Raw genomic sequence first — 12,883 nt, 5'->3', positions numbered from 1 at the left:
TGTTGGCTGCTGTGACCTTTGACCCCTCACTGTCCTGGACCAGAACCTCCTATGTCATGTGACTCAGACTCCCAGGTAACAGAACGGGGATGTGGGTTTATGGGGGGGCGGAGCGAAAACACTGTTCAATGGCTGGTAAAGATGACAGGAGGAGGAGACTCCTTTCCTTCAGGTGTTTAAGCCCCGCCTCCTCCTCCTGTGGTTGTCTTTAATAAACTTCATGGTTTGTTTGTTGACGTCTGAATGAGACGTTCTTTTAAAGTCGCCTCAGAAACATGGAAAGAGAAGGTGTTAGCTAGTTAGCTACAGCTGTTAGCATGACATAACATGTTAGCCTGTTATTAGCATGAACACCTACATGAACACAGCAGAAAGTGGAGGATTTCTGTCAATCTTTATTGATTTTACTTGAAGCACCGTTGGATGACATTGTGATCCATTGGTCCGATCGGGTACCGATCGGATTCTGATCGAGCTCTGATCGGATTCTCTGCGTCACGTTAAGGAGTGAGTTTGAGACGATTCTGGGTTTCTTGACGACACGCAGTGGGCGGAGCCATTAAAGCGTCGCATCCTCAGCGCATCAATCAGTGTGGACAGCAGCTTCGATGTCACATGTGTGAGCAAAGCATTCAGGAAGTCCTGAAGGCGGAGCTTGGAGGTCGACGGGGCGGCGTGTTTGAGATCCGAAGCTTCAAACCAGAACAAAAGTGATTTCTGTGATCAGCTGATCAGTGATCAATAGAGTCTGAGAGACTCTGAGCACCTGAAGGGTGTGTGTCTGTGTGTGTCTCTGTGTGTGTGTGTGTGTGTGTGTGTGTGTGTCTCTGTGTGTCTGTGTGTGTCTGTGGTATCTCTATATCTGCCTCTGCGTGTATGTCCTCCTATTGGCCCTCCCCCTGCTGGCCCTCCCCCTGCTGGCCGTCCTTCCATTGGCCGTCCTATCGGCTGCGGGTCAGACACAGGTCCTCACACTCCTCCTGCGTCCTGAAGCGGTTCCCGTTTCCTCCACAGCCTCCGAACCAGAAGCGTGAACACTCGCTCTGCTCCGTGTCGAAGAACCACATCATGGAGTAGTTCTGGCAGCCGCCCTCGTCCTGTGGCAGGAAGCAGGCGTCTGGGGGGCAGAGAGGTCACGTGAGCGCAAGGTCTAATATGACAGACCAGTGAAGAAACCCCGCCCCTCTCCTAGAAACCCCACCCCTCCGTTGGAGGTGTTTACCTTTGGACAGGAAGCTGACGGTCTCAGGCATCGGCAGGACGTTCACATCTGAGGACGACAAACGAGATCAATCCCTGACAGGAAGTCACCGCCCATGAGCCACTCAGGCACCGCCCACACACCACCGAGGCACCGCCCACACACTGGCCCAGGTACCACCCACACATCGCCCAAGCACCGCCCACACACCATGTAGACTGCTTCAACATGTTGGCAGTCAGAATCCTACAGGAAGTGAACCTACAGCACCCTACCAGCACCCTGCCAGTGCCCTACCATCGCCCTACCAGTGCCCTACCATCGCCCTACCAGTGCCCTACCATCGCCCTACCAGTGCCCTACCAGTGCCCTACCAGTGCCCTACCAGTGCCCTATCTGCACCAGACGAACCTGGAACGTCTCAACCACTCCAAGACTTTCATCATTGACGGCATTGTTTGTTGGAGGTCACAGCTCCGCCCCTCTGGCCCTTAGTGATTGGTCGATTGGGGCCAGTTCTACATATGGTTGTGTACAGGAAGCTCCTGGGGAGTCGTTTCCTGTCAGAGGTCATACGATCGTGTTCCTAACTGGTTTCTACTGTCACACAGGAAGCTGAAGAGGAGGGGGAGGAGTCAGGAGGTTCATGCTCGGCCCCGCCCAGGCGCCCGGTGCTCAGACTGGACTTACTCTGGCCGTCACACATCTGCAAACATTGGCGTTCCGTGTCAAAGCGGTTAGCGTTACCACCGCAGCCACCGTACCAGAAGGGGGAGCATGCACCAATGTCGCCGTCAAAGAACCAGCGCCGCACGGCGGCGCCACACGGGACGCCAGAGTCCACCGCCAGCCCGCACCCGGCTGAAAGCAGAACACACACACTGACGGGGCGCACAAGGCTCCACCAATAGGAGCACAGCAGGTCATCTGATCACCATCAATAGTCACAATCAGCAGGACGCCAAACAACGGCCCAGGGTTAGGCAGGAGCAAGGCCTTCTGGGAAAAATGCTTCTGCCACACAGTGTCACGTCTAAAAGACTATAGTATTATCTGCACCAGATTATGAGGCGCAGGCGGTTTTAGAGAAAAGTTAAGGCCTTTGGGTGTGCCTTATAGTACGCAAAATACTGTAGTCAGCAAAGCATGAGTCAGCAAACAGGAAGGAAGTCAGCGTCAGGGTTATATTGTTAACTAAACTTTCCTAAAAAACATGTTTTTAGATTACAACCAATACAATATTGAGGTGTGTGTGTGTGTGTGTGTGTGTTTTACCGTGTGTTTGACCGTGTGTTTGACCGTGTGTTTGGCTGTCTCTGATCAGATCGATCACGTCCAGCTGACCGATGTGAGTCTGTCCTCCCGTCTGCTCCTCAAACTTCTCTTCCACCTCACCTGCAAGCTCCTCCTCCTCCAGCAGCACCGCCCCCTGACTGAAGACACACCCACACTCAAAAACTTGCCTCTGATTGGTGAACCGTGTCACCAATGAGGCGTTTCCATCAAATGAACAATGACATAGCATCGACGTTAAAGGTGACATGTTGACATTAAAGGTGACGCAGGATCTACGTCAAAGGTGACGTAGCGTCAGTATTATAGGTGACGTAGCGTCAGTATTAAAGGTGACGTAGCGTCAGTATTAAAGGTGACGTAGCGTCAGTATTAAAGGTGACGTAGCGTCAGTATTATAGGTGACGTAGCATCAGTATTAAAGGTGACGTAGCGTCAGTAATATAGCTGACGTAGCATCAGTATTAAAGGTGACGTAGCGTCAGTATTAAAAGTGAGGTAGCGTCAGTATTATAGGTGACGTAGTGTCAGTATTACAGGTGACGTAGCGTCAGTATTAAAGGTGACGTAGCGTCAGTATTAAAGGTGACGTAGCGTCAGTATTATAGGTGACGTAGCGTCAGTATTATAGGTGACGTAGCGTCAGTATTAAAAGTGACGTAGCGTCAGTATTATAGGTGACGTAGCGTCAGTATTAAAGGTGACGTAGCGTCAGTATTATAGGTGACGTAGCGTCAATATTAAAGGTGACGTAGCGTCAGTATTAAAGGTGACGTAGCGTCAGTATTAAAGGTGACGTAGCGTCAGTATTATAGGTGACGTAGCGTCAGTATTAAAGGTGACGTAGCGTCAGTATTATAGGTGACGTAGCGTCAGTATTATAGGTGATGTAGCGTCAGTATTAAAGGTGACGTAGCGTCAGTATTATAGGTGACGTAGCATCATCATCCGGTACCGGCTGGTGACAAGTGGGATATTTTTAGAGCATTGATCGGTGATCGGGGGCGTGGCTTACTCAGTCTGTCCTGCGTTTTGACCGTTGACCTGCTGGCAGGTCAGCTTCAGGGCGGGGGGCGGGTACGAGTTCAGACCCTCTGAAACGAGCGAGAAACGGATGAATGAGCAGCTGATCGATGATGGTCAATCAATGGAAACTGGATGGCGGTAGGCAGGGATCCGCCTCTGGAGGGGAGGGGCTCTTACTGGCGAGGGCGTTGAGGAAGACCCTGAAGCAGCGCTGGGTGTAGCCCTGCTCCTCAGCCCTCAGGTGGGCCACGTGGAGCAGGTGCTGCTGCAGCGGCTGGCTGGCCAGCTCCTCCACCTGGGCGCGGTCGTAGCGCTCGCCCACCGTCACCACGAACACCGCCATCCCCGCACACTTGGCCTTCTGGGAGAAGAGCTGCAGCGTGGCCTCGTCCTCCTGGTCCATCTGGGTCCCCACCACTGTCAGCAGCGCTTTCTTCTTGCGGGGGTGGGCGGTCATCTTGGGCAGCCCCTCCACCACCAGCCTCATGGCGGCACCCATCCCGGTGGCGCCCCCGTGCTGCTGCATGTTGTGCACCAGGTGCCTCCTCATCAGCGTGCTGCTCTGGTAGCGCTGCAGGTTGAACTCCAGCTTGGTCTCCTGGGTGCCGTTGGTCTGGACCACCGCCACCCGCGCCTGGGGGCCCGCCTTCCTGGGCTCCGAGCTCACGGCCAGCTGCTCCACCACGGAGCCCAGCAGCTCCTTGGCGCCGGTGTACTCGTCCACCTGCATCTCCCTGGAGCTGTCCATCAGCATCACCAGGTCCAGGTCCGCCTCCTGGGGGGGCAGCACCTCCTGGATGAAGGAGCACTGGTCCGAACGCCGGCAGGGGTCTGACAACCAATCACACAGCGTTAGAGGTGACGCAGCATCAGCCGCCACCACCTCCAGGTGTTCTGCATGCAGCCGTCGGGTCGGAGGGGGCGGAGCCTCTCTTACCGTAGCAGATGGCGCAGTCCCTGACCTTCCTCAGGTCACCGGCCTGGTCCCGCCCCAGAACAGTGAAGATGGAGTTTCCTGAGTCGTCGACCTGAGGAGACACAGCAGCTGTGATGAATCACCGACGAGAGAACCCCCCCACGCGATGACGGCGCCGCTAACAGCCTCTGAACACCGGCCCGGGTTCCTGGCAGCAGAACACAACTGTAAACCCAACCGGGGGAGGCTGGGGGGATCTGGAGTGAAGTCAGGACACCTGGTCCTGCTGACGGGGGCTCAGACAGACAAACACTGGTGGTGTGTTAGAGGATCAGGATTAGCGCTAATCCCCCGCCCCCACCGCCGTCTCTCATGTGCTTCAGGTCACGAACCGGAGCGACGGTCTGGAGGGGGACGTGTTTGTGTTGGACGCTCTCCCTGAAGGTAGCTTCATCTGAAGCCTCTGTTCCAGGATGCACTCCCCTCGTAACCGTGGAAACTACAACAAAACAAGACCAAACAAGCGTTCCTGAGGCACAACGGCGCCACGTCCAGACGCACCTCCATGGCTTGAGCGAGAGCCGGGGCGTTCCTCAGGGAGACGACTGCGGGGATGATGTTGAGGCCGCGGTACTCCATCACCGCCGTCACCACGTCGCTCACGTCCTGTGACGGTCCATTAGCGAAGAAGATGGCGACCTTCCTCATCATGGCACCGGCGCGGACGCGCTTGAAGACGTTGTGGCCCACGAAGCGCATGGTGGCGCCCAGCTGGCGCCGGCTGGCTGTCCGCTCCAGGGCGATGTTCTTGACCAACTCCAGCAGCTGCTTCTTGAGGCGGTAGTCCTGGAAGCGGATCAGGTACTTGGTGTGGGCACTGTAGCCCACCACCGCCACGCGCGCCCCCGTCGGACAGTTGCTCTCGGCGATGGCGATGTCCTCCAGCAGGGTGAGCAGGGATGAGCGCTGCCTCTCGAAGGCCGCCGGCGTCACATCCACCGACATGTCCAACCCGAACACCAGCTCGGTGGGGAAGGCGGGGCAACCGGACCGGTCTGGAAACCAACGGAGAAGAGTCTGGTGTTACTCTGAGGTCGCCACGCCGCCATCAGGCAACACTGCCGCCTCCGCCGATGTCACGGACAGAGACCCGGTCGGGTCGACGCCAGCACTTGAGGACGGGGATCTGATCCTCACTACGACGGGACATCATGTGACCACTAACGTCTACTCACCACCATCTGACCCGACATACGTACCGATGGAACAAGCTGTGTGGAGAGAAACAACCAATGAGGTGAGAGCATTCTGAGACCGCAGTGAAGCACCTGAACCTTCTCCTACACTCACCACAGTTGTCTCTGATGTAGGTGATCAGCTGACACTCCTACCAAACAACAATATGGTGAGACTCCAGTCTTCACGAGCGCCACCTGAAGCACCTGAACGGCGGACTTACCGTCATGCCTTTGCCTCCAGGAGAACCTCTGGGACCCTGAGGGGAGAAGAAGAACTTTTATGGTATCCGTCCAACCATCCATCATCCATCCATCATCCATCCATCATCCATCCACCAATCAGATCCTGGTGTGTGCAGACTAATCAGTTTTCTCGACATTCTTCTCCTCAGACACTGTTTCCAGGTCCTCCTGGAGGATCCTGAGGTGTTCCTGTGTGTATGTCAGGTGACCCTGGACCCCCTCAGAGTCGTCCAGAAAGCCCCCACAGTGGGGCCAGTGGAGGACCCTAAACAGATGCTGAACTCTTTTGGCTGTGTCTTGTAGGATCATCTACTCAGCTCCTGGTCCTAGGGGGTCCAGAGCATTGCCTCCAGACTCAGCACCTCTTAACCCTGACAGTCCAGGACACCCCCCCCCCACCAACCAGAACTGAGTCCTGACCCAAGGTCTGTGGGCGGAGCCTCCGGTGCCACCGTTAACGGTCACACAGTTACCAACAAACAGAAGCACTTCGTCTGCAAACAGACGAACTAGACTGATCCACGTCCAGGATCTGCTCCGCTCTTCCTGACCTCATGCTGAACCTCCTGACCGTTCTGGACCAACCTGTCCAGGGGGGCTGAGCAGAGGTCAAAGTTCCCCCCAGCAGCAGAACTTAAGGTGGTATGAATAGATGATACTCACCCTGTGTCCTGGATGTCCTGGCTCTCCAGGCACGCCTGAGCCTCCTGGTGGACCCGTGTTTCCCTGAATGAGTCAGACCAGGAGTCAAAGTCAGCACCAAAAAACCCCCTAAAGGACTGAAGTCAGAGCGATGCTAACACGCTAACACTCACGCTTCGCCCCGGGTTCCCTTTACGCCCAGAGTATCCTTTGTTTCCCTGCAGGCCGTCCTCACCCTGAACACAACGACACAACAAGTCACACACCCCCAACAGAAGACACGCCTTTAGCGTGTTCCTCACACACGGCATGCTAATGCTTTTAGCTCAGAGGCTAGTCAGTTTAGTTTAAACATTTTTACAGCGGATCAAATCAAATAAATCAGACAACGGTCAAACGTGGTGATGCTGATGGGAAACCGTCCAGCTTCCTGTCCGGTTTGTTTAAGCCCGGCTTTGATGTCTGAGGGTCTCAGTCCGGTTTATTTAAGCCCGGCTTTTTATCTGAGGGATCTGGATCTGATCTGAGGTCAGGGAGGCGGGGTGGACTTACCACGAGACCAGGGTAACCAGGGAAACCAGGATCGCCCTGAAAGAGAAGAATCCATTTTAGCATCTGTAAGCTAGAGGAGGATAAAACTCTGATTAAGGGACGGTTAAAGCTGAAGGCTAACAGCGATAATGCTAACGAACTGATATTATGTTACACAGATAAAAGATAACCACGGCTAAATACAGTGAACCCTCGTTCTTATTGCGTTCCAGGAGCCACACGGGGTTAATGAATCTATTTATTATTTACGGTAATTTAAACGTTTCTGCCCCCCCCATACTGATATTAAACACCTTCTATCTGTATCACCTTTAAAACACTCTGACAGACTGTTTAAAGCACTTTAGTGTCTCATGGAAGTACGAGACTCACAGAACGTAGAACACTTCAGGATGCTGTCAGCCAATAGAATGTGTGTACGGTGTCACGTGACTGCCGGTGTGTACGTTCTTAGCGATGCTAACACGGTCTTAGCAATGCTAACACGGTCTTAGCGATGCTAACACGTCTTTACTTCCTGGTTGTGTCCTGAAGATTTCCTAGCGTCAGCGACTTTGTTCTGAAGGTCCTACCTTGACACCTTGGGGTCCTGCAGGTCCGTACCCGTCCCTCCCGTCCTGCCCCTGAAACGCCACAGACGTCACAAAGTCAGGAGGACGGCGGTCACACCTCACCTGTCTGCAGGTTCAGGTCCTTACCGGCATTCCTCTGGGTCCCTGAGCTCCAGGAGCGCCCTGTGCACCCGGGTCCCCTGGTTGGCCCTTAAACAACACGACAGATAGGCTGTGACTCCTGCTAGTCCGGTAGGGCTACGTCTAACCCCAGTAGAACTACGTCTAACCCCAGTAGAACTACGTCTAACCCCAGCAGAACTACGTCTAACCCCAGTAGAACTACGTCTAACCCCAGCAGAACTACGTCTAACCCCAGCAGAACTACGTCTAACCCCAGTAGAACTACGTCTAACCCCAGTAGAACTACGTCTAACCCCAGCAGAACTACGTCTAACCCCAGTAGAACTACGTCTAACCCCAGTAGAACTACGTCTAACCCCAGTAGAACTACGTCTAACCCCAGTAGAACTACGTCTAACCCCAGTAGAACTACGTCTAACCCCAGTAGAACTACGTCTAACCCCAGCAGAACTACGTCTAACCCCAGCAGAACTACGTCTAACCCCAGTAGAACTACGTCTAACCCCAGTAGAACTACGTCTAACCCCAGTAGAACTACGTCTAACCCCAGCAGAACTACGTCTAACCCCAGCAGAACTACGTCTAACCCCAGTAGAACTATGTCTAACCCCAGTAGAACTACGTCTAACCCCAGCAGAACTACGTCTAACCCCAGTAGAACTACGTCTAACCCCAGTAGAACTACGTCTAACCCCAGCAGAACTACGTCTAACCCCAGTAGAACTACGTCTAACCCCAGCAGAACTACGTCTAACCCCAGTAGAACTATGTCTAACCCCAGTAGAACTACGTCTAACCCCAGCAGAACTACGTCTAACCCCAGTAGAACTACGTCTAACCCCAGTAGAACTATGTCTAACCCCAGTAGAACTACGTCTAACCCCAGCAGAACTACGTCTAACCCCAGTAGAACTACGTCTAACCCCAGTAGAACTACGTCTAACCCCAGCAGAACTACGTCTAACCCCAGTAGAACTACGTCTAACCCCAGTAGAACTACGTCTAACCCCAGTAGAACTACGTCTAACCCCAGTAGAACTACGTCTAACCCCAGTAGAACTACGTCTAATGGCATTAGGGCTACGTGCAACTTCAGAAAGGAAAAATTATGGAGAAAAAAGACCATCAGAGCTGTCAGCTAACTAGTCGTCATCATCATCATCATCATCATCATCATCATCATCATCACACTTTTACACCCATTAAATCTCATCTTCATTCCATGTCACATGATGCTCTGACATCATGCTGATGTCACACCTTCTGTCCGTTGGCGCCGCGGCGTCCGGCTGCACCCTGGTTTCCAGCTGGTCCAGGTTCCCCCTGCAGGAACACAGAGGCAGAGGTGAAGCCGCAGCGACGCTGGATGGTCTGTTAGCCCCTGAACGCATCGCCAGCTAACCCCAGCGCTAGCTAACTCAGCGGGAGCTACCCCATCAGGACCACCAGGATGGGGCTAAGTCCACGTTCCTGGTGGTCCTGACTGGAGTCCAGTAGGAACACCTTCAACATTAGAGTCCTGGTGGGGGGGTCCCTGGGGGCCCCTGGAGTTCTTGCATTGTTAGTGTCAAGCTGAAGATTTACTGACCTGAGGTCCAGGAAGGCCGGGGATTCCACGGGGCCCTGGTTGACCTCTGACCCCTCTGGGACCCTGCAGGTATGACATGGATTGATAAGGTGTCCCATTCCTCCTCATGTGGGGGGGCAGATCGAGAGTCCTACCTGTGGACCTGAGGCACCAGCACTGCCTGGAACTCCCGGAGCTCCTGCCGGTCCAGTTTCACCCTGCAGGAGAGACCATTTAGACCAGACCCGGTGCGGTTCAGGGGTTAGACCAGGACCGGTCCAGTTCAGGGGTTAGACCATAGACCAGGACTGGAACTGGTTCAGGGTCAGACTGGTGGGGGCGGTGCAGTCCTACCTTGTCTCCCAGAGGGCCTCGCCTCCCGTCTGGACCCTGAACACAGGAACCAGCAGTGAGAGCAACCGAAACAATAATCAATAATCAATCAGCAGCTGCTAACGTATTTATTCATTATTTACTCAGTATTTAATGATTAGAAGTGACATCACTTCCTGTCCAGAACAAACAGGAAGTCCAGAATGCTTACCGAGAGCCCGTCTTCTCCACCCTCACCTGGCTGGCCGTCCTGTCCAGGTGCACCCTGGGAAATCACGGAGACAGGATGTGAGTCAATCTGACCAATGGATCAATGGAATCAATCGATCCCCTTACAACCAGTACCTGACTCCGCCCTCAGCCCGACAGGCTTGTCACATGACTTACTGGTAAACCTGGATTCCCGGCCTCTCCCTTGGGTCCCGGTTCAGTCCCATCAGCCCCGGATTCACCCTGAGGCACAGAAAGACCGGTCAGAACTGGGTCAGAACCAATCAGAACCCAGTCTGAACCAGGTCAGAACCAATCAGAACCCAGTCTGAACCAGGTCAGAACCTATCAGGTCCCAGTCAGTACTGGGTTTAGAACCCAATGAGAACCAATCAGAACTGGGTCAAAAACTGCTAAGAACCAGCCAGAACCAATCAGAACCGGTCAGAACCGCTGCTCGCCGTGGCTTTGAGGTCATGTGACCGACTGACGATGATGACAGATGTCCAGGACGTCAAACAGAGAACCCGGGCGACTCGCCAAGGCCCGGTCCCAGTTAAGCCTTTGATCTACAGTCTGGACCCCCCCCATGATATACAGCACGTTAACAGACGAGCAGCTGCAGACAGAACACGGCCCGGGTGGAGACGACGCCGCAGCTCACCGGATCTCCTCTCAGTCCTCGCTTCCCTTGGGGTCCCGCCGGGCCCCTGATGCCCGGGATACCCTGAGAGGGTCAACCAGAGGTCAGAGGTCATCACTTCAGATCCACAGTACATACATGATGAAAATCAATCAATCAGTCAATCAAAAGAACAAGGTCTGACCGGGTTTCCTGGGTTTCCTCCCTCGCCCCGGCCCCCGTCCACCCCGGTCAGCCCCTGGAACACAACACAACCGGGTGAGACCCCCAGACCGCTGGACCCCCGGGGGGAGACCCCCCCGGGGGGGCGTGTTCAACGTGGGCTGATCGCTAACCGATCAGGACCGATCAGCTGTCAGCTGATCGATCGCCCCCCACCTGCTCCCCGTCGACTCCGTCCAATCCGTCTTCTCCGCTCTCGCCCTGTAAGAGGAGCAGAGCATCAGCTGACCCGCCTCCTGGTCACATGACTCCGTTGGTGGAGTGACGGTCACTCACCCTGTTTCCACGGAGACCCCGGTAGCCCTGCAGGACAGACACACAGCATCAGCACGTTGCTGCGGCAACCAGCTGGTCACGTGACAGAACGAGTGGCGGCCTACCTTTGATCCTCGAACCCCTGAACAGCCCTGGACCCCCTGGGGCCCGCTGGGCCCGGGACGCCCCCGCTCGCCCTGCAGCAGACACACAGAGTGGTGAGACAGACGCCTGGCACCTGATTGGTCCGCTTCACATGGGACACGCCTCCAAACAGGAAGTAGATGAAGTGAATGAAGGAGCACTCACAGCCACGCCCTCCTCGCCCGGGAACCCGGGGTGACCCTTCTGTCCAGGAACGCCCTGTGGGAGGAGACAGCATGAGCCCCGACAACCAGCCCTCTGATTGGTCCTTCCAGAACATTCCTGACATCACCGGCCACTCACCTTTGACCCCGGGACGCCTCGAGACCCGCGGACGCCTTCAGGTCCAGAACATTTACACATGACGCCACAGCACTCCCTGTCCGACACGGCATCCTGCAGGAGACGGAGGATCAATCAGTCGATCAATCAGTCGATCAATCAGTCGATCGATCAGTTGTTCGGTCAATCAGTCAGTAAGTCAATCAATTGGTCAGACCTGTGAAACATTTTTCATTTCGTTTGCTTTGATGTTTGTTTACACCAGACGCTGTTTATATTTACTGTGACATCACTTCCTGTTTTCTATTGTCCAGACTGAAACCTGCTTCCTGTCATCCTATTGATCTGACGGTGATCCGTCGGACCCGACCCATTGGCGTGCAGGACGGCGATGGCATTACAAACATTCCACCACTGGATTCTTCGCCGTCGCTCTGGGCAGTAATTTGCATATTTCGTGCACCAGCCCCGCCCTCTGGCGTTTCCTCCAGACGGACGCGCTGAGACAGGAAACACGTTTCTGAAGGCATTCGACCCCCCCGCCCTCGGCCGCAGGCACATTAACCCAATCAGAGCCAGTCAGTGAGGCTGAAGAGTGTCTCTAGCCGTTAGCTGAAAGTCTGGGAAGCTGCTCAGATGCTAGCTGTTGTTAGCATAACCAGCTAATGAGCTAGCTCCGTACATCTGCTTCAGCAGTCAAAACAGTCCATTTTTAAAAAGTAGGGTTTTTTTAATCTTGTAATGCTAGCTAGTGACAAGCCACCTAGCTTAGCTAGAATGCTAGTGATTAGCAAACATACATAAAACCTGAATCTCATCAAGTTGCGAGCTTTGATTAGTTTTTTTTGGGGGGGAAATATCTGTGATAGCTGTGAATGATACCGTTAGCTCTAATGCTAATGCTGCTAACCACAACGACACAGTTCTGGTGTTAAAGTGTTGGGTGTAGCTTGGCTGGCTGGTTTCTTTTTCTTGTGGAGTTCAGGTGGTCCATGTATCTAGCTGCGGTTAACCATTAGCTGTTAGCCGTTAGCATGACCGCCACTGACTTACGATCTGTTTCAGGACAGAGCTGCCGATGCTCTGCATGCCGACACTGAGGGGAACCTTGTACCCGAAGCCTCGGCCAAACTCAACCATCTGCAGCTGGGCGGGGTCGTGGACGCCCTCCAGGGCCACAGTGAGCAGCGCGCTAACGCCTACGGGAATACAAGAACGCAATCAGGCACCTGTGGTTCTGCACGGGTCCGCTAACGGATCCGCTAGCCTCACCCGACGCCCGCAGCAGCTCCGCCTCCTGCTCCAGCTTCATCACGTCGTCGTCAAGTCCATCAGAGAAGATCACCAGCACCTGGGGGACGAGGTGGCGTTAGTAGGATCAGTAGGCCTCAGGGGGGCGCTACCTCGCCACTTCCTGTTGG

General features: G+C 54.4%; 1 protein-coding gene across 3 annotated transcripts in view; it reads right to left on the bottom strand.

Moving 5' to 3' along the window:
• Window positions 1-377: 377 nt before the first annotated feature.
• Window positions 378-12,883, bottom strand: part of col6a4a (collagen, type VI, alpha 4a) — a 32,123-nt gene continuing 19,617 nt past the window's right edge. For 2 of the 3 annotated variants that reach the window (XM_068322857.1, XM_068322859.1), the window contains 30 exons: window positions 12,735-12,813; window positions 12,516-12,661; window positions 11,484-11,576; window positions 11,346-11,399; window positions 11,162-11,233; window positions 11,058-11,084; window positions 10,938-10,982; window positions 10,744-10,797; window positions 10,581-10,643; window positions 10,094-10,159; window positions 9,918-9,971; window positions 9,728-9,763; window positions 9,529-9,591; window positions 9,395-9,457; window positions 9,067-9,129; window positions 7,810-7,872; window positions 7,684-7,734; window positions 7,112-7,147; window positions 6,733-6,795; window positions 6,581-6,643; window positions 5,896-5,931; window positions 5,787-5,823; window positions 5,672-5,707; window positions 4,998-5,491; window positions 4,458-4,548; window positions 3,698-4,351; window positions 3,510-3,588; window positions 2,477-2,634; window positions 1,223-1,270; window positions 378-1,117 (listed from right to left, as the gene is read on the bottom strand). In XM_068322857.1, coding sequence (XP_068178958.1) covers window positions 942-1,117; window positions 1,223-1,270; window positions 2,477-2,634; window positions 3,510-3,588; window positions 3,698-4,351; window positions 4,458-4,548; window positions 4,998-5,491; window positions 5,672-5,707; window positions 5,787-5,823; window positions 5,896-5,931; window positions 6,581-6,643; window positions 6,733-6,795; window positions 7,112-7,147; window positions 7,684-7,734; window positions 7,810-7,872; window positions 9,067-9,129; window positions 9,395-9,457; window positions 9,529-9,591; window positions 9,728-9,763; window positions 9,918-9,971; window positions 10,094-10,159; window positions 10,581-10,643; window positions 10,744-10,797; window positions 10,938-10,982; window positions 11,058-11,084; window positions 11,162-11,233; window positions 11,346-11,399; window positions 11,484-11,576; window positions 12,516-12,661; window positions 12,735-12,813 — 3,063 coding nt within the window. In that variant the 3' untranslated portion in view covers window positions 378-941. The remainder of the gene's footprint in view (window positions 1,118-1,222; window positions 1,271-2,476; window positions 2,635-3,509; window positions 3,589-3,697; window positions 4,352-4,457; window positions 4,549-4,997; window positions 5,492-5,671; window positions 5,708-5,786; window positions 5,824-5,895; window positions 5,932-6,580; window positions 6,644-6,732; window positions 6,796-7,111; window positions 7,148-7,683; window positions 7,735-7,809; window positions 7,873-9,066; window positions 9,130-9,394; window positions 9,458-9,528; window positions 9,592-9,727; window positions 9,764-9,917; window positions 9,972-10,093; window positions 10,160-10,580; window positions 10,644-10,743; window positions 10,798-10,937; window positions 10,983-11,057; window positions 11,085-11,161; window positions 11,234-11,345; window positions 11,400-11,483; window positions 11,577-12,515; window positions 12,662-12,734; window positions 12,814-12,883) is intronic. The other variant, XM_068322858.1, reaches the window with a different exon arrangement.

Source organism: Antennarius striatus, chromosome 9, assembly GCF_040054535.1.
Source record: "Antennarius striatus isolate MH-2024 chromosome 9, ASM4005453v1, whole genome shotgun sequence".
NCBI classification, from domain to species: Eukaryota; Metazoa; Chordata; class Actinopteri; order Lophiiformes; family Antennariidae; genus Antennarius; species Antennarius striatus.
This window is presented reverse-complemented; position numbering and strand designations above follow the sequence as displayed.